Source organism: Pyrus communis, chromosome 2 (genome assembly GCF_963583255.1).
Source record: "Pyrus communis chromosome 2, drPyrComm1.1, whole genome shotgun sequence".
Taxonomy (NCBI): Eukaryota; Viridiplantae; Streptophyta; class Magnoliopsida; order Rosales; family Rosaceae; genus Pyrus; species Pyrus communis.
This window is the reverse complement of record NC_084804.1, coordinates 9,423,440-9,450,279: the sequence shown is the minus strand read 5'-3', so window position 1 is coordinate 9,450,279 and position 26,840 is coordinate 9,423,440. Positions and strand designations below refer to the sequence as shown.

At 37.9% G+C, this 26,840-nt stretch overlaps 5 protein-coding genes across 8 annotated transcripts; 3 read left to right on the top strand and 2 right to left on the bottom strand.

Moving 5' to 3' along the window:
* The first annotated feature begins 1,372 nt into the window (after nt 1-1,372).
* Nucleotides 1,373-5,371, top strand: LOC137725564 (protein NARROW LEAF 1-like). The gene is made up of 6 exons (XM_068464291.1): nt 1,373-1,631; nt 2,553-3,060; nt 3,203-3,346; nt 3,442-3,682; nt 4,001-4,501; nt 4,696-5,371. The coding sequence occupies exons 2-6, from the start codon at nt 2,566-2,568 to the stop codon at nt 5,133-5,135; spliced, it is 1,821 nt and encodes a 606-aa protein (XP_068320392.1). The 5' UTR covers nt 1,373-1,631; nt 2,553-2,565; the 3' UTR covers nt 5,136-5,371.
* A 1,554-nt stretch (nt 5,372-6,925) lies between these two features.
* On the top strand, nt 6,926-12,910 carry LOC137721360 (serine/arginine-rich splicing factor SR45-like). Of its 3 annotated transcripts, none has more exons than XM_068460465.1 (13): nt 6,926-7,232; nt 7,868-7,933; nt 8,375-8,463; nt 8,995-9,041; nt 9,123-9,203; nt 9,298-9,457; nt 9,544-9,763; nt 9,862-9,915; nt 10,487-10,600; nt 11,803-11,866; nt 11,944-11,975; nt 12,317-12,380; nt 12,512-12,910. In XM_068460465.1, the coding sequence occupies exons 1-12, from the start codon at nt 7,024-7,026 to the stop codon at nt 12,378-12,380; spliced, it is 1,200 nt and encodes a 399-aa protein (XP_068316566.1). In that variant the 5' UTR covers nt 6,926-7,023; the 3' UTR covers nt 12,512-12,910. The 3 variants fall into 3 exon arrangements, with proteins under 3 accessions (XP_068316566.1, XP_068316573.1, XP_068316560.1); XM_068460472.1 differs by having other exon boundaries at nt 6,927-7,232; nt 9,865-9,915; nt 12,506-12,910; XM_068460459.1 differs by having other exon boundaries at nt 6,927-7,232; nt 12,506-12,910.
* Nucleotides 12,911-14,376: 1,466 nt separating this feature from the next.
* LOC137721350 (protein Iojap, chloroplastic-like) lies at nt 14,377-17,714 on the top strand. The gene is made up of 5 exons (XM_068460451.1): nt 14,377-14,676; nt 14,993-15,119; nt 15,301-15,439; nt 15,549-15,637; nt 16,817-17,714. Exons 1-5 carry the CDS (start codon nt 14,428-14,430, stop codon nt 16,936-16,938), a joined length of 726 nt encoding a protein of 241 aa, XP_068316552.1. The 5' UTR covers nt 14,377-14,427; the 3' UTR covers nt 16,939-17,714.
* Nucleotides 17,233-21,296, bottom strand: LOC137721339 (uncharacterized). Its single transcript, XM_068460441.1, has 4 exons — nt 21,016-21,296; nt 18,924-19,993; nt 18,167-18,551; nt 17,233-17,720 (listed from the first exon to the last, which is right to left on the bottom strand). The coding sequence occupies exons 2-3, from the start codon at nt 19,966-19,968 to the stop codon at nt 18,175-18,177; spliced, it is 1,422 nt and encodes a 473-aa protein (XP_068316542.1). The 5' UTR covers nt 19,969-19,993; nt 21,016-21,296; the 3' UTR covers nt 17,233-17,720; nt 18,167-18,174.
* Nucleotides 21,297-22,679: 1,383 nt separating this feature from the next.
* On the bottom strand, nt 22,680-26,576 carry LOC137725843 (G-type lectin S-receptor-like serine/threonine-protein kinase At4g27290). 2 transcript variants are annotated; one of them, XM_068464650.1, is made up of 7 exons: nt 25,173-26,576; nt 24,761-24,913; nt 24,533-24,663; nt 24,183-24,393; nt 23,842-24,079; nt 23,570-23,720; nt 22,680-23,480 (listed from the first exon to the last, which is right to left on the bottom strand). In XM_068464650.1, exons 1-7 carry the CDS (start codon nt 26,470-26,472, stop codon nt 23,178-23,180), a joined length of 2,487 nt encoding a protein of 828 aa, XP_068320751.1. In that variant the 5' UTR covers nt 26,473-26,576; the 3' UTR covers nt 22,680-23,177. The 2 variants fall into 2 exon arrangements, with proteins under 2 accessions (XP_068320751.1, XP_068320750.1); XM_068464649.1 differs by having other exon boundaries at nt 22,682-23,480; nt 24,758-24,913.
* Nucleotides 26,577-26,840: the final 264 nt, after the last annotated feature.

Below are 26,840 nucleotides of genomic sequence, written 5' to 3'. Positions count from 1 at the left end.
TTGAATGAGTGAGTTCGTTTCTACTTGGATCATTCTGCATATTCACTACCCAGTTCTTGTATGAAAATCAGCAAGTTTATGTTTTGTGGTTAATGAAGTTGCTCTCTTGTGGTTCAAGCCTTGACTTTGATTTTGTGACGATGATTTATTATTTGCAGACAACTATTTCCTGATTATTTGCAGTTTCCACTCAAATTGACATGTACTGCTTCAGATTGATGTGAATTGAAACTATGAATTTTTGCAATGTGTATAAAACTGAAATTTCGTGTGAGTTCTTTGAACTTATTTTCTACTGGGTTATCACCTTTTTAAGGGAGTTGTTGCTGGCACTCCTAAAGGGTCGTTTTTGCATGCAGGGGATAAACTGCTCTTAAAGAGTAATGCACAACGACTATTCGGGAGTGTCAACAACAGTTTGCCGTTTAAAAAAATTGATTTGTAAATGTAGGCAAAGAGCCTCTAAGATATGTTGATAAAGAATCGACTCCTTGCTCGATTTAAATTGTTGCGCGACGACAATATATTGTGAACAATTTGATCGGTTTTCAACGAATTGGACTAAATTTTTAAAATGAAAACCAACATGTTTGGGAGAATTTTTTGCTTAATCGTAACTTTGCTACGTAGTATTATAAATTCATGTATATCGTATCAAATTAGCGGTATGAATTTATGTTATATCTACGCTAGAATTTTACTCTTGGAAGTAACAAACAGAAGAAAGCCAGAACCCCTCGGAAATACTTTCTTTCTTCGACAAATGTGAAACAAAATTGTATTTTATATAACGATATTCTGTATTCAGTTCTCCTCCTCCTCCAATACAAATGTGATGATCTACGTACGGATACATCACATGTACGAACTTGTATCTCGAGAACGGTTAAAAATGTCATCTCTCTGTTCTGTATTTGATTCTCCTCTGCCGATACAAATGTGATGACCTACGTACGGATAGGGTACTTCAATTTTTTTTTTTTTTAATTTTTTAAATTTTTTTTATCTTCCTAACTAGAGAGTTTTCAAGTTAAAGGAGCCAAAGCCAATACAAATCAGACAACTTCAAGCCTTCAGGACCCACCAAGTATTAGCAAAAGGACAAGGATTATCTGTCCTCTCATTTCCGATGCCCTTCCATGTCTTTTTGTTTGTGTGGTCACGTTAAACCATGTCAATATTTTATATTACTATTTATTTTTGTCTTATTATCTCTATAAAAAAATAATATAAAATATTGATGTGATTTAACCGTGACCACACAAAACAAAAAAGCACGGAAGGACATCGAAAATGAAATGGCAGACAATTCTTGTCCTTGGCAAAAAGCCCCCTCAACTTTCCTCTCTCTCTTCCCCATAAAAAAAGGGTAAACGCTCATTAAAATAAGCGCACAAGCAATTAACTTTACTAAGCTTTGAATTTGTGGGTTTTTAATGACCTTTTATGGCAGCAGCAACCACTCTGCTGCTGACAAGCAAACTGCCAATCCCACAAGCTTTTTAGCCGATTCTTGCTCCAATACGGCTGAATTGTTACCTGGGTTGGTTTCTCTTGAGGTGTTGAGGTTCCTGCAAGAAGAACCCACATAATATTTTTGTGTTCTGCGGCAGCTCCGCCATTGCTGATCAGTGAGCTCTCTTCTTTTAACTCAATTTATTTGTTTTGAGTTTTTGTTCAAGTTGTTGTGTTTAGTGGTGAGTTAGTGATTGTAGTGGTTCTCTTGTCTGAAAAAAGAAGTTTTCTTTTTGGGTTTCTGCTGGGTTTGCTGTTTCTTCTGTGATTGCATAAGCTTGATAAATTGCTTCTTGTATGTTGCCTGTGTGATTAGATTTTTGGTATATGTTGAACATCAATTCGAAACAAGTTTTTCTAACCCTTGTGTAAAATTGGAGCATTTTGGTCATGAAGCAGTTGGAAAGCTTTTATATTTCATATTCCTTTGAGTTAAACAGCGAATGTCGAAGTGAATCTTAGTTTGATATGTTTTTTTGGAGCTAGGAAGCAGAAGATACATCAATTCTCTCTTCATTTCTTCCACTTACTAGGAAACAAGACATGATTGGCAATGATTATCATTTCTTTGTTAAATCTCATCACTTGATTTTAGGAGTTTTTTTTTTTCGTATTAATCTCCGCGTTGGGTGGTGCTCAAAAGTCGGATGATGCTTTTAAAGTTGTTTCGGGGCTTATAGCATGCGTTTCTTGTACGCGTAGTGGAAAACATCATAATTATATGTAATGTTGAAAACTTAACCCTGCTGGAACTGTAGGAGGATGTTTAATAATCCGTTTGTCTTTTGGGGCACGTCTTATTTTGAGGCATATCTTCACTCTGCAGTCTCTACTCACATTTGGGGATTGCATGGTCCACCCAATCTCCGTCATGTCTAATACGGTTATAATATTGTCTTGCTTGAATTTCTGTCGAGAAGTTTAGCATATTGTGTTTGCAACCTAAAATCTCCTGTTTTTCCGTTCATTTTTGTGAGTTAGAGTATTGTTACCTTAGTACCGTCCCTCCATGTTTTTTCATTCTGTTATCGTGTTAGGCAAACTGGAAAGATGGAGCGGAGCAGATTTAATATGAGAATGCGTTGTTCTGGTTCAACACTGTCAGATGAGTCAGCTTTGGATCTTGAGAGAAACTGTTGCAGTCATTCTAATTTGCCTTCGTTAAGTCCACCAACACTTCAACCCTTTGCATCAGCTGGACAGCATTGTGAGACTAATGCTGCTTACTTCTCGTGGCCTACCTCAAGCCGATTGAATGATACTGCTGAAGAGAGGGCAAACTATTTCACTAATCTACAGAAAGGGCTCCTTCCTGAAATTCTTGGCCGGTTGCTGAAGGGGCAGCAAGCGACTACATTGCTTGAACTGATGACTATTAGGGCATTTCACAGCAAGATTTTGCGATGTTATAGTCTTGGAACAGCAATTGGGTTTCGTATTCGAAGGGGTGTGTTAACTGACATACCAGCTATTCTTGTCTTTGTTTCAAGAAAAGTTCACAAGAAATGGCTCAGCCCAATACAGTGTTTACCTACTGCCCTAGAGGTCAGGAAAGAATGATAAGAATGGTTTGATTTTTCATTCATTTTGTAGTCATCAAGTTTGTTTTGGGTTATCGATGCCCATTCCATCTGAATTTACTTGTGTTTCGAAGTTTAGTTAAAATAACTCTTTTTACTTTAATCAGGGACCTGGAGGTATATGGTGCGATGTGGATGTTGTGGAATTCTCATATTTTGGTGCACCCGAGCCAGCTCCCAAAGAACAATTGTACACAGAAATTGTAGATGATTTGCGTGGAGGTGATCCGTGCATTGGCTCAGGTTCTCAGGTATTGTTAAGTTACCTCCCGAGCTAGTTATTTTTCATAGTATTATCCAGTAAATCTGAATGCTGGTAAGTACTGTTTCATTTGCTGGTGTTCAGGTGGCAAGCCAAGAAACATATGGAACATTAGGTGCTATAGTAAGGAGCCAAACAGGCAATCAACAAGTTGGTTTTCTCACAAATCGGCATGTTGCGGTTGACTTGGATTACCCAAATCAGAAGATGTTTCATCCCCTGCCTCCTTCGCTTGGACCTGGGGTATATCTTGGTGCGGTGGAGAGAGCTACCTCATTTATCACAGATGAGCTTTGGTATGGCATCTTTGCCGGAATTAACCCAGGTAAATACGATTTTAAAAGTTGGTAATGTAACTTACATTGCTTTTAGAGATGGATTTAATAAAAATTTCTCTCAAGAGTGCTCATCAATCCAAATTTGAGTAGCTTGACTTTGTTTCTTTGACTGTTCTGTCAAGTTCCAAGTGGATATGTACTTAGCTAAGTTAAGCAAGCTATAGTAAAGAAGTTGACAGTTTAAATGTAAAGATTACAAGCACAATACTTAATACAGATGTAACTTTTTTTTTTTTTTTTAAAGAATGAAGGAAAGGGAGAAGGAAGAGAAAACACTTATTCATCCTGATTTGTTGTTATTACAGAGACGTTTGTGAGAGCAGATGGGGCATTCATTCCTTTTGCTGATGATTTTGACATGTGTACTGTTATTACATCCATGAAAGGAGTAGGGGAGATTGGCAATGTTAAGATTATTGACTTGCAGTCTCCGATTAGTACCCTTATTGGAAAGCAGGTGATGAAGGTTGGAAGAAGTTCTGGTTTGACTGCTGGAACCGTGTTGGCCTATGCTCTTGAGTACAATGACGAGAAAGGCATATGCTTCTTAACTGATTTTCTTGTGGTTGGTGAGAACCAACAGACATTTGACCTCGAAGGAGACAGCGGGAGCCTGATAGTACTCAAAGGTGTGAATGGTGAGAAGCCACGACCAATTGGGATCATATGGGGTGGTACTGCTAACCGAGGACGACTTAAATTAAAAATTGGTCAACCTCCTGAGAATTGGACAAGCGGAGTTGATCTCGGACGTCTTCTGAAGCTCCTTGAACTTGACATCATTACAACTGATGAAGGGCTTAGAGGTTTGTGCTTCGGAAATTGCCCTTTTTGCTGGTTTCCTTCCCCCCATGGTTAATGCACTGCATTTGTCTATCTTCAGCTTTTTAATTGTAGTTCGTCTGCATGTATCTCTGATTGCTTCGCTCATTTTCTTTGCATATAATTTTATAGATTGTTACGTGAATTAATTACAAATTTGTGTATATGTTCCCTGCAGTGGCTGTACAAGAACAAAGGACTGCTTCAGCAACAGCAATTGGATCCACTGTTGGCGACTCTTCCCCTCCAGATGCGATGCTTCGAAAGGAAACATCTGAGGAGAAGTTTGAGTCACTGGGTCTTCAAATTCAGCATCTTCCTTTAGAAGTCGAACCCAGCAGCCCACCCAGGAATCCGTCCTTAGCGGAAACAGAGTTTCATCTGGAAGATGGGATCAAGGCAGTCCCCAGTGTCGAACATCAGTTTATACCAAGCTTTGTCAGAGGCTCCCCACTACATAAAAAGAATCAGATCGATGGAACAGTTTCTGAGAATCTCTCATCGCTAAGGAATGGCTGCGACGAAGATATTTGTTTTTCGCTGCAGTTGGGGGACAATGAGGCCAAGAGAAGACGTTCAGATGCTTCAACCAGTGCCGGAGAACCAAAAATGAACTAGACTACTAGCTTAAGCTTGGGGGAACCAACCCGTTTTGCGCGATAGGAACACTATTTCGAGAGAATTATGTTGAAGTGAGCTACAATCCAAGTTAACATTTCTTGTACTGTTTATTTCTCTTAGCTTATAGTTGAAGATAGTTACTATGCACAACTAGTGTTCCTTGAGGTTTACCGAAAAAACTAAGAAAATAAGCACTCCGATTTCTATGAGGTTTATCAATACGGGAAAGGATTTTCGTCAGATCATTTTCTTGAGAATCCTGTGATCGTGACATTCTTCGTATATCGTGCAGTCAGTTTTTGTCAGAAATTATTTAAATTTAATTTTAAATTTAAAATGATTCCTGGATCCCAGGAAAATGATCCTATCAACACATTATAATATAACCTTTAAGGGAAGGTAAAAAAAAAAGGGGTTTAGTGGTGGGACCCCAACATTGAATTTTAACGGCCCAAATTGCATGTTTTTCAAGTTGCACTTCTTAGATCATTCTTGCAAAATATTAGCCAAATCAACAATATTTGAGGCAACTAATTGAATTCAAATAAATTGACAACATTATGTTTTAAGGAATATTGACATTCATCGTGACAATTAAATAGACAAATAATTTCGGATGAATTGATTTTTGCAAAGATGATCTATCAATCACGCATCGCACACGCATTTTACTACCATCAGAAGGAGTTTGTTGCTATCTACCCAGTTGTGTTTGTTCATCGTCGTTATATTACCATTTATGACTCTCGTTAGTTATTATGTGTAAATCTGAGTCTCACTGGACCGTAGTACTAATTAGTAACTTATTGTATTGTTAAAATTTAAGAATCTTTTGATATAGGTGCCTTAATTTTGATTTTTCTAGATCAAACATCCATGTCTTTTAGTGATTTGATTAAACTTTTTTTGTCATAATTTTGGTGCTATATGCATATTATATTGTAACAAATTTCCTATAATCTAGCATTTTGATTACACTCTCATCCGTTAGAGATAATTGTTAAAAAAAAAAAAAAAAAAAAAGTTGGTTATATTCAATTTATTTTCACAATAATGCTACAATGTAGCAATAATTATCCGCGATTGAAGATATTTTCTTTCCAAAATAATTTAAAATATTTTTAAATCCCTCAAAATCAAACGTACTGAAATGAGTTTTTATTTTAGTATGTTAAGAGAAAATAGGATTGAGAATAGTATAAATGTACCAATACACAATGTGTACAAAATAAAACGTACCAAAATAAAAATAATGTACCAATATTAACAATATGTATCAAATCAAACGTACCAATTAATGATTTTTGTAAATTTAAACGTACCCGCAGATAATATATATGTAATATATTGTACCTAATAATAATTCGTCAACAACTATACTTAAAAAAAAAGCAAAAAAATATAATTTCACAAAAAAATTGAAAAAATTATACCGAGCTTTTATGTTGATCACCAACTATTTGAAAAAGAAAAAACCATTTGGAAAAAGAAATAATATTAAATGTTTGCATAAAAAAAACATATTAGAAGAAGAGAAAATATAGTTTAATTACTAAAATCTGAACTAAATAAGGAAAAATGCGTCATGTAGATAAAATGATAAATTCAAAAATTATTTTAATTTTAAATAATAGATGTGATTATTGATTAAAGCATTTTAATCAAATTTTAAAAAGGTATATATGTTCAGTAGAAAAACAGGGAATTCTAATATTTAATTTAATTAGCTATTTAAAAAAATCGCCAAACATAACATAAAAAACCATCTTCGAAAAGAAAAAAAAAAACATAAAAAACCACCTTCTCCCTCTGTCTCTCTCTTATCTCTGTGCCCACTTTTCCAGAGCGGGTTTTATCTAGGGTTTCGTCTCTCTCTCTCTGCGCCATGGCGAAGCCAACCCGAGCCCGTCGCTCGCCATCTGGCTCCGTGTCCGGCTCATCCTCCCGGTCCCGTTCCCGCTCCTACTCAGGCTCCGACTCCCTCTCCAGCTCGCGTTCTCGCTCTCGATCTCGCTCCAGGTCCTTCACCTCTTCCTCCTCTCCGTCCCGGAGCGGCAGCTCTCGCAGCCGAAGTCCCCCTGCCTCAAAAAAAAGGTTCGATTTTCGTTTCGCGCTCCTGCTCCTAATTTGACACTCTAGGGTTTTGTGTCTGCTGTTTGGTTGCTTAGAAAGTCCAGTATAAATTCGTTAAGGAATATTAAACAATTTATACGATTAAAGTCACTAAATTTGAATGGAATGCCTAACAACCAAAAACCACAATCATCATAAAAAAGAAACAAGCCTCACCTTAAAAACATTGGTGAATACTATATATCAGCAGTAAGCTAAGTACAAAATTTGAATTTGAATATAAAGAATATTGATTCGACATTCATATCGGTCAGTGGGAAAATTTGCCAATCGACATTAAGCAATCAGCACATTGAAAAGTATGGCTTTTACCTAAGTAGGGATGATGAAGTATTAAAGTTGGAACAACTTAAACTACGGTTATGAGTGGATTAATTGATGAGGTTAGAGCAGTCGACTGTTTAGATTCTAAACCATGCATAGTATAGAGCAGTCGAACTTTTTATGCATATTTTAGATTCTAAACCATGCATCTTCGCTTTTCTTTATTTTGTTTTTTTGTTGTTGTGCTTTAATGTGATTATGGAATCCGTTAATTCAGGTTTTCATAAAAAAAACTATTGTTTTATTGTTAATTAAACTGATTTGTTTTTCAGTCCTGAAGTTGCAAGACGAGGTCGTTCTCCACCACCACAGTCTAAAAAGGCGTCACCGCCCCCAAGGTATTGATAGTTTTTTCTTTGAATTTGTGGGGTTTTTTTTAGTGGTTTTTGTGCTTTTTAATTTTTTTAGGGTGCATTGAGAAATAGAACTTGTTAATTAATTTGAAGTAGACTTTGATTGGTTCAAGTGACTGTTCATGCACATATGCATTCTATGAGTATTGACAGCATCCTGTTATATGATTTATTTTTGGTAAGCCAAAAATGATTAGCTTAAATTATGTTGGTGTAGATATTTTTTCCCCTTTTTTACTGCAATTGACATTTGGATATGAGTTTTCTCTTAGAAACTTTATTTTCAACTAGCTACACAGAGTCTTATAGATATTGCGTTCTTGCTGGACTTGATAGTTTTCTCTGGAGTAGATCTACTACGTTTTGCTTTATTAACCCCCTAAATTATATTGCACATCTTTCATCTGATAATATGTCACATTTCAGGAAAGCTTCTCCAGTTCATCAGTCACTTGTTCTTCACATTGACGCGCTTACGAGGAATGTGCATGAAGGCCATTTACGAGAAATATTCTGTATGGTTTTGTTTTGTATCTATAATATTTTACTTCTTTTTGCATTATGAGATTATGTTGGGATACCTAATTCCAGAGGAGTTGATCCTAAGCTAACTTCCCATACAAATCTTTATTTACATAATAGCCTATAGTGCAACAACTTAAAAATCTTTCCGAAGGAGACCAACATATATTTTTAGATCATACTCTTCTCTATAAGATTTTCATATCAGCTTCTGGGAAAATTTGAACTAACTTATGATTTGAACTTATATTCTTTTAAAGTTTCATTGTTTTGGTTTTTTTGTTGTATTTATGCAAAATTGTAAAAGGATCAATTCCATGTAACTTTTAAAGCAACTAGTAATGACTTCATATTTAGGCAATTGCATGTGTCTTGTGCTTTGTAGCACTGATCCTAAACTCAGATTTATAACCATATGTATGAGAATTGCTTACATCATTGGCTTGTGTATTGTTTCTTTGCTAATGTCCAAATAAACTGAGTCACAGACAGTGTGTCTCATTCCGTTTTGTATTACTTTGTAGGTAACTTTGGTGAAGTTGTCAATGTGGAGCTGGCAATGGATCGTACTGTAAGTGCATGCTAGATTTAATTCTTGACTTTGAAGTATCTTTCTGTGCAACATGTATGTTAAAAATGCCTTCTTCTGCAGGTTAATCTTCCAAAAGGATTTGGATATGTTGAGTTCAAAACACGAGCAGATGCTGAAAAAGCACAATTATACATGGACGGCGTAAGTTTTCTCAATGTGTGGGAGTATAATAGTTCCTATAACTTTTAAGACCTAACATTTTTGGAATATGATGTGTTGAATTTCCTTATTTCAGGCTCAAATCGATGGTAATGTCGTTCGAGCAAAGTTTACATTACCTCAACGTCAGAAGGTGTCTTCTCCTCCTAAGCCTGTTGCCACTGCTCCAAAGAGAGATGCTGTGAAAACTGATGGTGCTAGTGCTGACAAAGATGCACCAAGGCGACCGAGGGAAGGTATAATCTTTCTCTATTTTATTCTTTTTATGGTATCATAGGTATTTTTTCTACTATGTTGGTGATCTTTTACTTAATGATATCAGCTTCTCCTCGTCGGAGAGGTGTTCCCTCACCACGAAGGAGATCACCTGTCGGTCGGAGAGGTGAATCTCCAAGACGACCATTAGATTCTCCACCACGTCGTCGTGCTGCCTCGCCTGCTCGTCCCTACCGCCATGGTGGTTCACCTCCAAGGAAAAGGCTTGCATCTCCACCCAGAGGTCGTTCTGGATCGCCGCCACCAAGGCGACGTTCCCCTGTTAGGTATTATATTGAAGCAATTTTGCATTTTTTCATGCTAAATTGTTTGAGTTATTTTAACGGTGTTGACTAATCATAAACTTGAATATGACCTCTCCAAGAAGGATACGAGGCAGTCCCATTCGTAGACGCTCTCCAGGACCTCCAAGGCGCCGGTAAATATCTATTTTTCTGCCTAAGATTCTTCACAAATCTTGTGCTTAAAAAATAAGTCAATATATGGATTTTTCATAGACCATGAATTTCTGTGGAATTGAAAGAGATCTCGTACTACTCCTGGTTGATTTTACTGGTTTTGCATGTTCTTCCAACAGTTTAGTGAATCTTTATCACCTTGGAGAGTTGTCTAATTTCTGTGTATATGTGCTTATTCTTGCGGTCTCATGATATATAAGTACTGTGCATGTAAATCCTGCAAAGAAAAATGAAGTCAGGCTATTAATTTCTTGATCAATGCATAACAGAGACGATTCAAAGGGCTAAGTGTGTTTTGATAAGTAGGATGCATCCTATAAACCAATGGTATTATCACAGAATTTACATGCAACTTCATGCACCATTTTTAATAAGATCTTGGTGTTTAGTCATGTATTGCAGCAAAAGGTTGATGTGACTACCAAATGTGCTTACAAATACGAGTCTGTTAAGCTATTTTTTTTTCCTTTCGGTTAAGTTACTTTGAATTTATATTTTGGTTTAATCTTATATGCGAATTTAATTCTTCAGTTCACCTCCTAGACGGTTTCGTAGTCCTCCCAGAAGGTCTCCAATTCGTAGGCGTTCCCGTTCTCCCATTCGTAGGCCTGGTCGATCCCGTTCAAGGTCAATCTCGCCGCGGAGGTAACATCTATATCCATGTCTGAAGAAGTCTTTTGCTTTATGCTTGAAGTGGATCACGTTTCTTGATTTTTCATGTTCTCGATTCATTGAAGTTGGATGGAATTGCATTGACGAGTGCATTGAGTTTGGAGTTTGTGATGTTTATTCATATTTTGTTGAAAATAAGGTTTGATTGAACTCATGTGTTGTAGTCTAGCTTTTGGGTGGGACAAGAATCATTATGATTGTATATGTGTTCGTATGGTGTGTTGTAAACAGAATGTTCTTATGTTGGAATGTTTTAAAAGGCGAAGGCGTAGTTGAGGCATTTCATGGATAGCCTTGCCTAGGCAAAAGCCTTGAGGCGTGAGGCGAAGCCTTGCGGGACCTAAATAATTGGGTACGGCTGTAGATTATTAAAAAAAATGGGGGACTGCTGTGGGTCATTAAAAAAAGGGGGACTGCTGTGGGTTAATAAAAAAAATAGACTTGGCCAAAACGACGTCGTTTTGGGCCAAGTCATTTAAAAAAACTTGGCCCAAAACGATTTAAAAATAAATCCTTCTTATTCACGGTCGTCTCCTTCGTGAATACGCTGCCGCTGCAACGGAAAAAAAAAAAAAAAACAACCAGAGGGTAGAGCCTCGGAGGCCCAGCCTTCGACTTCAAGGGGTCCCCAGAAATTTTCAAGCAAGGATTTCGGCCGCCTCAGAGTGCTGGGGCGTGCCTCGACCACGCCTAGGTGAGTTTTCGCCCACTCCCACTGGGTAGAGGCGTTTTCACCCCCTCCCGGCCTCTGTAGCCACCTAGGTGCGCCTGCGTTTTTTAAAACACTGTTCGACGAAAAATGGATGCATGAAGTAGATGTGGCCACTGATGCGGTCATCTGGATTACTTCGAATTTGCCATTGGATATGATTTTCCTCTAGAAATTCAGGGTGCTACATTTTATTTTGTTGTTCTTTTCCGCATCAGTATGTTCCAATGTATGTGGTGGAATATATGTTTGCATACATCTCACTACTTAAACCTGCTGAAGTTTTTTTCCCCTCCAAGTGATATGGTGGTACCATCTTCTAGGACCTATTTTTTTGAATTCTTGGTTCCTACTCTGCATATTGCCAAAATATACCTTTCAAAGTTCTTATGTTGTCATTTTATTTTGAAGGAATAGTATGCTTGCTAATATGCCTTATACCTACTTTGTTGCTTGTATTCAACAGAGGTCGAGGACCAGCTACTAGACGTGGGAGGTCATCATCATCTGGATCACCTAGTCCACGAAAGGTATGTTTTTATCAGTTTGTTTACATAACTTGGCTTCTGGGATCCCTTATATGGATTAACTCTTTGCACTATAACAGGCACCCCGAAGAATCTCTCGCAGTCCGAGAAGGTAATATTTTAATTTTTAGTTTTAACTTTGATCTGAATGAATTTTATTCCAGGCCCGTTTGTATCTGTTTTAGCTCTCACATTTTTATAACTTTGTTTTCATCTGCAATTATCCTTTCGGTTGTATTATGTATGTCTTTTTCATAATCAGTTTTATGTATGATCATTTTTCTACAAGTTCACAGCATGTGTTTATTAGTCGCATATTAAACACCTAATTGAGATCCAAAACTTGGGCTTAGTACTTGTGTAGTAGCTTAAAAAATTCTCATGTTTCCGTGGACTGGGTTTGCTTGGTACTTGATTTTAGCTTGTTCTGATGTGGGAGGGTGTCTTATTTAGGCCTTTGAGAGGAAGAAGCAGTAGCAAGAGCAGCACCAGCAGTTCACCCCCTCGTAAGCCATAGGTAATACTCTCTTGGATTTTTAGTGGTTTTGTTGATAAATATTATATCTAATCGTATTGGAACACGATTGGGCTAATCTTAGGTGGATTGTTTGGTTTTTGACGCTTTGTTATTTGCCTATTTAGCTTTAGGTTCTGATGGCGGGCACTTAATGAAGGTCTTTAAGGGAAGCAGTAGCAGTTCACCTTCCGCGTAGGCCATAGGTAACACCTGCATCTCCCTCCTCTCCCCCTCACTTCCGCTCCTTTCCTCTTTCTGTCCCTTCCCCTTCTGCATTTACTTTGTTGTCATGAGTGCGTAGCACAAAATTCTCAAGAGTGACGGATATTCTCGGAGTTGATATTACGATTTGGATCGCTTATGAGTAGACAGGATCAAGTTGTGTTATTTTGAGCTTTTAAAACTCGTTTCGGTGATTTGCTTTTTTTAATTCCATGACTGTATCCACGCTGTGGGAAGGAGGGATGCCGCTTAATTGCACATTTGGTTAATCTATTGTGAAACAAGTTTATGATATGGTTTTCTTTTTAGCCAGGTGGTGTCATGAATTGAGTTGTATGGTTAAATTCTCTAAAGTTCTATCCCAACAAAAATCGGATTGTCGGATTCTTTCACTTTGTTAGATCCTTTGTCAAAAATACAATGACCATGATCTAAAGGTTAAAGAATATGGATTATATAATACTCCGAAGCACTATAGAATTTTCGAAGTGGGACAAAAATTTATTCACTTCTCTGCCAATAGTAATTACCAAGGGCATTGTTCTATTGTATCAACCGGAAGAGAATTTTTGCTTCGGTTTAAACCTGCTTTTCAATAAGCTCTTAAAAATCTAGGAAGATGTGTTGGTTTGCAACTCTGCACCAAATCTCCTTGTAGGGAACTTTCTTGTTGCTCCAGAGTAGGGGAGGGCAAGGGCGGGGCCAGTCCTAAATTTAGAGGAATCGGACTGGACTTGTTTTAAAATGCAATGGGACGGGACCGGATGGGTATACGAATTTTGATTTGTGAAATTGGATCTAACCCGGCCCATTTGAAGTGGGCCTACGGGTCCAAACCCCTTTTTTGTGTTTTCTTTTTTAAATTTTGGACTGGTGTGTGAAAATAACATCCAAACACAAATTATTTTTGTTTGTAAGAATGCTGCATGCTCAAAGTCCTATCTTATTCATACAAGAATTCAAGACTCAGATCCAAAAAATAAGCCCCGACTCACAGATTCTGGACCCGACCCAAACCACAAATTATTTTTGTTTGATAAATTTGTACCCGACCCGAACCAGCCCCGACTCGCAGATTCTGGACCTGTTTGCCCACCCTTACTCTGAAGCACTTAAGAATTTTTGCTTCTTGTAGTGTTCGTTCAGTTTTGTAGAATGGTTATAAAACTGGCAAGTCCTGGAAATAGGATGGTGGTGGTTAACAGAGAAAAATAGTTATCACCAAGGGACGCAAAACGCCAAATTTACCTCCACAAGACTTTGTGATCAAAAACTTTTTCTCTTAAAAAAATCTGGTTTCTTTTTTGTTTTTCTCGTGATACAAACGAGAACGAGAGAGGAAGAAATGAACCTAGGACCTTTTGTGGGAGATAAGTGACTAATCTAGCATGCAAGGAAAGCAAGTATTTCTATGCATAAGACTGAGTCAGTTTGATTTCTGAAAAGGATTACCAATCCTTAACTTCGAAGGAATCCGTAAATTGTGGTTGTGATTGATTGATTTTCTCAATCTTTTCGACCTTGGTTCCATAAGAGCAACTTAATCGCTTTAGCTACAAATTTCTTGCAAAATCCGACTTTCTTTGTAAACAAATAAAGGAAAAACTAATTCACCAAAAAGAAATAAATAGAGAGAGAGAGAGAGAGAGAGAGAGAGAGAGAGAGAGAGAGAGACTGGGCCAGACATGATGTAGCAAGCCCAAGTCCAAATACCCGAAAACCCGGAACCCATTATGATTCGATGACCATTGCTTCCGGTGATATCGTATATTTTCTCTCATCTTCAAATATCTTTGCAATCGTACCAAAAACCAAAACACCAAAAATGGCGTTGCTCATTACTCTGTCTGTTGCCGGAGGTGGTGCTGGATTCCGGTTCTCCGACGACCTCCAAAAGCTGGGTTGTCTTCAACCCAGGTTCTGTCAAAGTCCCACTACGATTTTTCCTCATAAGTGCTTGCACTGCAAGTGCTTTTGGCAAGCGCCTAGAAGCAAGAACTTAAATTTGAAGTCCAGGGAATTGCCCAGATTGCGTTTGGCTCGCGCCAAGGAAGCTGAAGATAGTTTCACTCCGGTATTTGATTTCGTTTTTCGGGTTTCCAAATCCATGTGACTAGCGTTATGGGTTTTGAATTTTGTGTAATTTCTGCTACTAAATGAACATATTTATGAATTTTTTATTTTTTATTTTTTATTTTTTTGAAGCTTATCTTGTAAATATTCAAACTTTTCGTATGATGTTTTTTATTTCTTGTATTGTTTTGTATAGAGTCGTGGTTTTATGAGAAAATAAGTAAAACTTGTAAGGGTTTTTGTTAATTTTTGTGATTTGTGTTCTGTCGTTTTAAACCTTGAATGCTTATGATAGCTGAATCAATGGCACATTGCAGAATGTAAGCGAAGATACAGACGATATGTTTGATGACTTGTTTGATAAATATGGAAAGGTGGTATATAGTAGCAATGACAGGAAGTCACCTAGCACAGAGCTTGATGATGATGCTGAAAGCTTATCATGTAAGCTCATATCATAAGCAATCTGAGCTAGATTCTTTGTTTCAGCCTTAATGTTACACGGGCAACTGATATGAAGATTCTTTCTAGTTTTCATTATTATAATCTCTCGCGTTATGAACCTAGACCTTCAAAATATGCTTATTTTATGAAGCTGATTAGTGATTTCCTGCAATCTATTTAGTTGCTGTTGCAATGGCCAACGTTGCAAATGACGTAAAAGCAGGAGATATAAAGGTCCTATTTGTGAAGCCTCTTGTGTATTGGACTCGGTTTTTCATAATTGCCACAGCATTTTCTCGTCCGCAAAGTGATGCAATTGCGTAAGTGCTTCAAACTTTAAATTTTTGAATGTTTATGTTTGATTTGCATGATAAATTGTGTGGCAGACTTGGAAGAAATATTTGATTTTATCTTTATGCTGCAATTAAGGTCCCGGATAAGAGATCTGGCAGAGGAGAAGTATGGAAGAGTTTCATCTGGGGACTCAAAACCCAACTCATGGACCCTGTTGGATTTTGGTGAGTTTTAATCCTTCACATTGTACTGAAATTTTTTAATCATGGCTTAATTGGAAATATGGGATGTGACGTTGAACTCATTTTAGATTTACATTAATGCAGATTCCATGGGTAATATATAATATGAACCTTGTGCTTTTATTTTGCTTACCTATTTACTATATCTTTCTACTCCATTCATGGTTTTTGGCAACTGAGATGTGGTACCTCTTTGAAATTGTTATTGCGGTGCTAATGTGAAACAATTCATATTGTTTGATTGATGTGGGAGTAACTATTTCCATATGGTAGTATCCAAGCCGCCTGTAGCTTTCTTATATGACCCTTTTGACTTATTTAGATGAAACTTGTTATCAATAAGGGTTCTTAGCCAATCAAATTTTTATTTTTTGAGTGCATACACTTAAGTGAATTTTTAGGTTAAGTTTGTGAAAACTTTCCTTCAAATGTTGAATTAATTTTGGTAGTCAACCGGTATGCTAGCAGTGCGCTATATATGATACACATATAAGGTTTTAAACTTAATTTTTTAGGAGAATATCTTGATTGTTATGTTGTAATAAATCAACCTGTTGAGGTTCAATAGGATGGGGTCCTTGAGAATTATATTGTTTTTCTTTGCATCTAGCAACATGGTTTTTTAAATCAACGCTCTTAACTCTTTGAGGACTATCGCCAAGACAATCCCAGTGCCCATAGCACTCACCAACATATTCTATTTCCCCAATTAAGCTTTGTTGTTACTCTGCTTTGTGAATTTCAACCCCATTCTTCTCAAGTTTTTTTTTTTTTTTTTTTTTTTTTTTCCTTGCGTCATAACTCTGCATAAAGGGATTAGATTCTGTACTGAATTGTGTCTTGTGTCTACTGTTCTAGAACTTTCAAGACATGGCTGCATGTTCTGTTAGGTTCTAGCTGTTATAAGTATTGTAGTATCAGTCTGTTGGGAACTTGATTTTGCTAGTCATAAGATACCTGAAAATGTTGTTTTCTGGTCATGATTTTGGTGTCCTCGGACATATTTGCACAGCTATGGGGTCAATCATTAGGGGTCTGGTGATTCGTTGTAAGCGTGAGAGTGGTTGCAGTGTCTTTCTAGAAATTGTTAAATTTGCTGACAAATTTTTATTCAAGAATTCTTGATCTAACCCAGAAGGCTTCACTCGTGTCTTAATTCAGGTGATGTTGTTATTCATTTATTTCTTCCACCACAGCGAGCTTTCTACAACTTGGAAGAATTCTATGCTAATGCTACACCCGTGAAATTGCCTTTTGAAAACCAGTCACCATTTCGAGGCTGAGAAAAGCCTTGAATTTATGCGGAAAATTCAAACTGAGTGCTGTGGATGCTATGGATGGCTACTGCAGATCTGTAAACCTCTACCAGTTTTGGGCCCTTGAACTACTGTCTCACTTGCAGAGTGACAGAAGGTTACCGAACTGGGTTTCTGGGCAATACCAGTTATAAAATGCAAAGGGCACGTTGTAATGTGTAAACACTAATGCAACTTTAAGGAGTGCTTCTGTTTTCTCGGGGCATCCAAACGATCTGAGGCTTGTATCTACCGGCCATGCGCGGTTATGTTTAGAATCAAGAAAAACTATTAGGCGTCTGTATTATTAACTGTGAAATATAAGTTGCACTGTATAAAACAGAGTACAAGATTGGTTAAAGGAACATCTGCCAACAAGATCAGGTGCTCTCTCTTTATTAATCTACAACTCGCACTGGAAAGCTTTCGAAATTCGAATTACAAGTGTAGTATTACAGTATCAAAACCTACACCATATGGAATGTGCGACTATCTTTCCAAAATTCACTCCTATCCATGTTTCGTTCAGCGCTTTTCCGATCCTATTGCTCCCGACACGATATGTGTAGCAGATGAAGGTTCCACATACATGCCGTCCGCTTTGTCAACTTTTCTCAAAACGTCTATACAAACCGAAAACTTAGTATGGGCAGTATGAATCACGATTGTCATCCTACGAGAATCACGTGAAGTTGGACCACGCTTCTGGATGCCATGTATTGGAAGTTACAAGTACTGTTATCGGCCATCCAAGTCGAGTCAAACAATTCCTGCAGGAAGAAAAAAAAAGGACGAATATCAGTTCGCATAGTAGGCATCAACTTTGTTGAGGGAAATGCAGCCCAAATGAGCTATATCAGGGAAAGAACTGCAATACAACTAATTGTCCAATTCTGTGTTGCATTTACACAACAGAGAATTAACATATACCACGGAACTCCTGCAATGAAAAATACCACCATTGGCAAAGTTTACTTTTCTGTTCTTAATTCTACCAACAGAGAGAAGCATATAACTTCTATTCCTAGCACAATCTTTAGACACTATGTTTCACTGGCATATATCGTATTATGATTTCACATATAATGCGTGCGCCAAGAGAAATAATATGTGATTATCTGCAAAGCATTGAACTAAAGAGAGGAATATAACATGTAAGGATGCTTGGTTATTCAAATACAAACTTTTTTTACTTGATTGCTAGAATGGGACTTACAGTTACAATTAACCGAGTGTTGATTGGCCAGCCTGTCCAGGTTCAGTTAGACTTAACTCCATATCATGAGTAGCTGTCCAACCAGGTTCATAGGCTTCAAGGAAACCGATCTTTGCCTTGTTGGGGAGATCATGGGGATGAACAAATGGCACCCCGTGTGGCCACCCAATCTCCGTTCTTATATTGGCACATGGGCTATCAAGTATCTGCATGTGATTCTCACACTCCTTCAGGTTGCAGAACCTCAGCTTGATTCCCTTCTTGTCTGCAATGTCTTGAACCCTTTCCTTCAGGACTCTCTGGGCCTCGACCCGTAATCTCTTGGAAGGTGGCAGAGGTTTGGTTCTTTCACTCTTTCTCCTCCTCAACAAAGGCTTCATAGATCCTGTACCAGCATTTCATCGACCCAAGGACCTGCTGTTAAAAGCTTCTCACTAAGAGATACACATAAACACGTGCAATCCAATATCAAGAGGATTCAAGAGACGGAGATAATTTTAGAAGATAAAACTAGATTGAAGATCCTTGTTTATGACAGCAGAAATGCGAAAACTATTAAGTTGTTGACGATTACTATCAATAGAGTTGGACTTAATTTAGCTTATACATCGAACTTATTTTTGGTGTGTGCATGTGCTTTAGTCAGTAAGACCAATCCTAATTAAAGTAAGCTGTCATTAAAAAAATTTCATTCATGAAATCAATTTACAGTATGTAATAAGCAGGCAATTGGTAAAGAAGATTAAATGCAGCATACCATCTTGTGCTGCATGGAAATTGGAACTTTGGAAACTGTGTCTGTTAAAGAGTTGATCGGTGGGGTGAGATCTCTGCATAAAGTCATCAACCGCTACTGGAAGCTGGAACTGAGCTTCAACTCCATGACCAGCAGCTCTCATCTCTGAACAACTAAGATTGGTCATGGATTTAGGCATGAGTTTAAAAGCCAAAGAACATCGCCCAAACAAGTTGCTTTGTGCATTAGCAGTCTCCGTTCTCTGCAGTGCAGGGTTAACATATCCTGCAGTTGCCTGATAGAGTGCAAGTCCAGGGTAAACAATAGCTTCTTGAGGACCAAGATCTTCGTCCACAAGAACCCAACGACCCTGAAAGTCCTTTATGTGTAGACCAGCCTTGTCTGACTTGACAAGAGATATCAAGCTTTTGTCAACTTGATGCTCATGGTCAGAAAACATAACCAACTGGCCATCCTCTTGGGTCGTAAAACTATGGTGTTGTGTCCCCTGAAATGATGGCCTTGCATGACAACAGACAGATAATACTGAAGAAGATATTTCCCGGTTTCTTAAGGGAACATTATCAAGTACTTCAGTAAATGGTGAGCTCCTCAAGTTCAAATAGAAGCTGATAGCGTCCAATATATCTCGAGCTGCCTTTGCAAGCAGTGAAAATATATCTGGTAAAGCTGCTGGAGGAAATTCCATTGTGTTGTCGGGCTCTAAAGGAGTGAGTCCAGGTCTGTAATCATAGGTTTCTAGCCACAATTGAGGATCTGCATTATAACCGGAAGTCTTGCACCAGTCACGAGGGTCATTGTTATTAACCATATCTGCAGCTGGGTATGATGATTTCTGGTGGAAGTAGAGGCGAGCCGAATCTAAACCCGACCTCAAAAGAGCCCCATCACTCACTGGAAACTGAATGATGGCAGCAGAATAGAGTGCTAGTGATTGTGACAAAGTCGAAACAGATAGTTTGTAAGAATCTGATGGAAGGCCTTCAGCAGGTGCCAGATCAGTTAGCTTCACACGACCTAGAGATGTCAGGCCATTACCTGCCATGAAACCCTTTGGGTATACTTGCTACCTGATTTTGAAGAGAGGCACAGGTTACCACTGACAAACTCAAAAGTAATAAACTGAAAACAGCATAATCATTCGTCAATCAGATCTTGACCCCTAAGTTGAAGCCACAAAAACTGAACCATCTACGTATTGTAAAGAAAGCATATGAAGCATAAATATATACATACAAATATATGTGTGTACAAAAATGAACATTTTATATTGAAAAAGGGCTCTCCTAAGGTCCTTAAAAAAGTCAAGCTGCTCAACTATTGATCGTATATGTACGCTAGAAATGCAAGATCTATGGTACGTTGCATGCCAAGGGGACATTTGACCTATGTATAGATAAAGTTATAAACCAAGTTTTTCCAATCACTAGTATGAGCAACCAACACAAAAACTTTTCTTATTAAACTTCGATCTAATAATCTCGTTAGTCAGGAAATTGAAGTGATGTCCAAAATCTGCCACAGTGTCATCTAAACTCAACACAAACTAGCAGTCTGGCAAAGTCAAACGATTGTCTGATACGAAAAAAATAAAATTGCTTAAAGTTCTGCAAAATGAAGACTACATGCTACAGCATCCACCGGTAACACTCGCCCAAACACTAAACCAACGTTGCAACCATATTTCTTCCAAGTATATTGTCCAAACGGGGTAGTCTTTGCTCATACAGAAGATTGAAAATCTTTAAACACACTCGATGCAGCGAGGAACGATTACTGTCTCCATTAAGATTTATGCAACTGTTAAAATGTTGGGTTTGTTTCAAAAATTGTATTACTTTTCTCCCCAATTTTCAAACAAACAAATCATAAGTGACAAGAACCCATAAGACCAATTGGCAACAATTTGCAATCCAGATTTAGCTTCATTAATTGTTACCCATCAACTAATTCAATCCAAAACGTGGAAAAAAACTGGAAAAATTTGTTTCCTTTACTTAATCTAATAAATATAGAAATGGTTCAAGAACACGGGAAATTCCCAATTCTCAAAACAAACACAGAGAGAGAGAGAGAGAGAGAGAGAACTGACCTTTATTGGTAGAAAATGTTGCAGAAGCCAGCCAACCCAGAAGAAAGTTAAATTCAGGGGAAGATTAGGGCTTTACAAAAGGGAGAGAGGAGAGGAACAAACAACACAGTGCCTTTTTTTCTGTTTCTTTTTTACACCTTAATGGTGGATTTTACTTGCGGCAACCAAAACTTGGTGATGAGATGAAAATTTTGGATTTGTCGAAAGCCATATCACCTATTCCAGAAAATTTTCATTCTGACGGAACACGGGTGGTAAATTATTTGTTATATAAGTGGTGGAAAATTTTATTTTTTGAGTTATTAATGTTTTAACATACATATCTCACATTTATATAGTGGCACGAGGAATAACACCCCGTGTGCCGGTCACACTGAAAAATTTCTTCTACTTGAACATATCTTTCCGCGTCTCATTCTGGAGAAATTTATGTAAGAAGTAGCTAGTGTTATTCACACGTGTATTTTTATCTTTCAAACACCTTTGTTAATATTTGGCCTTGATTTTCTCCAATTTACTCAATCCAAAGAGCGAATATTGAAGAGATGTGTGAGAAGTAAAAATGAGTGTGTAGACAGTGGTGGAGCTAGAAAATTTTCATCGGATGGGCTAGTTTAAAGATTTAAATTTATAAACAAAGAAACTTGATATTATATTTTTTATAGTATCAGCTAACTCAAGAAAATTTTCACAAAGTGAACCAAGAACTTTCGTTATTCAAACAAATTCAAACTTCTACATATACAAGAAGTGATGAGAAAAAAAGATGTGAGAAAAAAAGATAGTTTGTAAACTATATTATATAATTAAACCGAGAGAAATCAAATTAGTGACTAAATATATGGTAGGCTATATTCGAAAATCCATAAAAATTACATGTAAAATTTTATTTTCTACCAAAATCTCCCTAAGCTACAACCCAGGATAGCCCTTAATGTAGCTCCGCTGGTGTGTGCAGATAGCATTACCCTTTTTTTATATACAATTGTTATTTGGAGTTTTTAATCTGTTTTGGGGAATTCAACAACACCGTCATAAAACTTATTTTCATAGAACTTTTGTTGTTTTGTAAAATTTTTCAGAATTCATTTAAAGCGTTTCAAAAATGTTCCAATTGATGAAAATTTGTTCTAGCCACATACTAAAATATGTTAGAATTTTTCTTCAATGATTTTTTTTTTCGCCTTAAAAATGAACAATGTTTGGCCACTCAAGAATGAAAATGCCTCATAAATAGTTCATAATACTTTTTATCAATTCCTATGTAACATTCCACATCGTCCAGGGAAGTGGATCCTGTAAGTCTTATATGTATATTCTCATCTCTACCTAGCACGTGACTTTTTGAGAGCTCACTGGCTTCGAGTTCCATCGGAACTCAGAAGTTAAGCGAGTTCAAACGAGAGCATTCTCAGGATGGAAGTTCTTGTGTGTGAGTTCCCAAAAACAAAACAGTGAGGGCGTGGTCGGAGCCTAAAACGGACAATATTATGCTACGGCGGAGTCGAGCCTAGGATGTGGTGGAGCCCGGGTGGGGATGTGAAAATTTGGCATCAGAGCCAATCCCTGGTCGGAAGTGCGCCGATGAGGATATCGAGCCCCTAAGGGGGTGGATTGTAACATCTCACATCGCCCAGGGGAGTGGATCCTGTAAGCCTTATATCTATATTCCCATCTCTACCTAGCACGAGACTTTTTGAGAGATCACTGGCTTCGGATTCCATCGGAACTCCGAAGTTAAGCGAGTTCGGACGAGAGCATTCCCAGGATGGGTGACCCACTGGGAAATTCTTGTGTGAGTTCCCAGAAACAAAACCGTGAGGGCATGGTCGGGGCCCAAAGTGGACAATATCGTGCTACGGCGGAGTCGAGCTCAGGATGTGATGGAGCCCGAGTCGGGATGTGAAATCCTACCATATGTTTTTATATAGCTCAATCACTAAACAATATCATATTTTATTTTTTTGCTGAAAAATTATCTTTACGAATCGATTTATAATATGACAGTTCTAATTATATTCACAAATTTTTGCGAATCGGCCTAAAGAGTGTAGCTATGTGACAATGACTTATATAACATTGCCTTCCAATTGAAGAAGTTATAGGAAAATCAAGACACAAAATAAAGACGAAAGTGTGTACGAAAATCATTTTCCAAAATTTTATCGAGCCTCAACTAGTGAAATAGTGACTTCATTAGCTGAGCATGCTTTAGAAGAATAATTGGTTTCGAGTTCAGTTAGATCCCTTTCACTATAAAAACCAGGTTTTAGAGGTGGGGGCAACACACCTTCACCACCCAACATTAGAACTATAGCTGACATGCTCGGTCTGTCTTCTGGATTCCGCTGCACGCACAAAAGACCCACATGAATCGTTCTTACAACTTCATGCAGAGTGACGGAGTCCTCTACTGATGCATCAAGCAGTTTGAGAGGCCTGCCTTCTGTGTGTAGCATCCATGCCTAAAACATGAAAACAAGTCTACTTAGCAGAAGTAGCAGAGTCGAGCGATGAGAATTTTTAACTTGACATTTGATGTTGTCACACTCACATGTCCAAGAAGGTTGAGTTTGTGGTCTGGATGAGAGAATCCTCTATTTCTGCTCCCGCTCACTATCTCTAGCACTAGAACACCAAAGCTATAGACATCGGACTTTATAGAGTAGAAACCATCAATTGTATATTCTGGGGACATGTAACCACTGCAGACGAATGTGTCAAAAAACATTTTTATACACAAAGAATCTAGACTTTCTAGTTTCTATTAGTGTTTTTGAAAATTCGTAAAAAAAGAGTGGTACAATTATGTTTTAGGATACTTACTATGTTCCGACCACTTTCTTTGTTTTTGCTTTTGTTTCATTTCCTCCAAAGCTTCTAGCCAGGCCAAAGTCTGAGATTTTCGGGTTAAATTCACTGCCTAATAAAATGTTACTTGCTTTGAGATCTCTATGAATAACTCTCAATCTAGAATCTTGATGAAGATAGAGGAGCCCTCGAGCTATCCCATTAATAATTTCAAAGCGCTTCGGCCAGTCTAATAACATCCTTCTTCTTTGATCTGCAAAATATCATAATTCACAATTGTCACAAAATACATTGTGCTAGGCTGCTAGCATAAGCTGACTAATCAAACTAAATGCAAGGTTTTTGAGTGGTCAAACCGAAAATAAAGAAGTCTAAGCTCTTGTTGGGCATGAACTCGTAGATCAGTATCATCTCGTCTTCTTGAATGCAACATCCAAGAAGCTTCACTAGATTCCTGTGCTGAAGTTTGGCAATATGTGTAACTTCATTCTTGAACTCGTCGAGTCCTTGTCTAGAACTTTTTGAAAGCCTTTTCACTGCGATTTCTTGTCCATCTTCCATCGTACCCTGAAATCCATCAGCGTATGTTATGACCAAAATTCATACTTTGTAGTTTGCACACTACTTGTATCCATCATTACATATTATGACCAGAAGTACATGTATCTATACAACTTCAGAACTATGATGGATTATCTGGTTTTACCTTAAAGACAGATCCGAAACCGCCTTCACCAAGTTTGTTTTCAATTGAAAAGTTACCGGTTGCAGAAACTACAGTCATCAAATCAAATAACGGTAATTCCAGATCCTCATTTTGGTTGCGTCCCAGTTTTCCTGCAAAGATGCAGTGATGGGTGAAAAAAATTCCCTATACAACTGAACTATGTAGTTTGGAAAGCAGAGGGGCACAATAATACGACCAACTTACCACCTTTTTGGTGCTGCTTCTTCCAAACATAAAACAACAGGGTAAGGCCCATGATCAGCAGTCCGATAGACAACATAGTAGTGCTTATTATGATTCTCATTTTCTTTGCATTGGTTTCAGAGTATTTAGCGTTGATCTTTGGATCGTCTTCATGATCTATGAATGATATTTTTTAAGACAGAAAATCTATGAGTCGGACAGTAATAAATAAATAAAAACTGTATAATCTCTATCATCCAACTAATAGTTTCTAGTTTGTGAGACAATTCTAAAATAAGATATTGCTAATTGTGTCAAAATTCAAAGTTTAAACTGTTAGTATTAGTACAATGTTTCACCTCGTTATGTCTTGACTTTGTTTCGAGCATATGATTATGACTAAATGCATTGTCACCAACAAGTGTTTTTTACATACCTTTTTCTGCTGCGGCCATTCTTATATAAATATCTTGCACGTTTTCAGCAATGTATACTATATCAATTAGACCACCGTACCACAGCAAGCACCCAGTTCCTCCATCCCGGATATCCAAATTTGAATAAGCCGTGCAGGAGCAGTTCTTCATGCACACCATCTCACATTCCTTGAGGTTCATACTTTTGTTAAACCAGGATTGTTCTGTGCTAGGCAATTTCAACCCCGAGTACTTTTGGAACACGTCTCCGGTGCAATTTAGAGAAGTCTTTCTCACACAACCATTAGACCAATCTGCCAAATCCCATTCTTTCGGAAACTTTGGTGTAAATCCTTTCAAACAGCTACAAACCGGGGACTTTTGAATGTTACATGCACCATGTACACCACACAATGCATAGTTGTCACAGTCATCAATTTGGACTGTTTGGTAAAGAACCCAACCTTTGGTTCTATCAATCCATGTGTAGCGCTGCAGAAGTCCATCTGAAGTTAACATCAACCTTGAAAAGATTGAGCTGTTGTGAAGCTTGTAACTGTAGTACATTTCATCACGCTCAGAAACAAGACTGTATGTGTATATAGAGTTTTGATTTAACTGAGGGTTTCCACTGAACCAGACTCCATTCCATGGTCCAGACCGAAATTTAATGACCGAACCTTCCCTCAGAAATAATTCTGCATATCCTTTGGGACCAAGTTGATTTGTACAATTGCCTTGAGAAGGATCCTGAGGACTTTTCCACGATCTAAGATGCCAATTGAAGCCTGTAACCGTGTTCCTACCAATCTTCATACCTGGTAAGAATGTGTCGCCAGGGTAATCAAAACTTTGCCACAGAAAGTTCTCAGAGTCATCATCACTCCTATCTATCACGACAAGATTACCCGAATCCAAAAGACGTGCCACTGGATTCTGTGCAGTTCTCGATGTGTTGGAGGACCAAACTGTGCTCATGTTGTGGTTGAGGACAAGAATTCCAGAGTTGGTGACCTTCAGAACGCCGGACAAATCACCCAGGGGCTTGTCTCTGTTGGCAACCCATACAATGGTTGTAACAGATATGTGCTTGTACCATATCCCCACGTACCGTCTATTAGAAGCATCAGGACTGCAAAATCCTAGCTCAAACGTACCGCCAGTTGAAACTACAGTCTCACCGTCTCTAATGGACTGAAATGTACTCGTGGCGTCATCAGCTATGGAGAATACTGCTGCGAAGATGAGCAGCAAAGAAGAGTAGAAGAGGAGCAAGCACATCTTAGTTGAAGCTTTCAACGGATTTTTCATTAAATTCATGGGAACATAAATTGTCCCTCTACGCCCTTCTTACGTGTATGATTTCGCATTTTTGCCGTCATTTTTGAATACATAAATGCCAAAAACAGCCCCTACATTTGACGAAGAGAGCAGCCCCTACATTTGACTTGAATACACAAATGCCAAAAACAGAGTTTCAAATAAGAGCATCTCGGGTGGGAGAGAGTATGCCTTGTAACCGGTTGTATGTCCCTTTGTGTGTGCGTCTCTCTCTCTTCGCGTGAATTTTTTTTATAGCAAAGTCAATAATTTTCAGAATGATTCCAGGGATGCTACTGCCTTCTTTTTATGCCATTGTGTCTACCGTTCCCTGCTGAATTTCTTTGTATCTGTTTCTCTTATTGTTT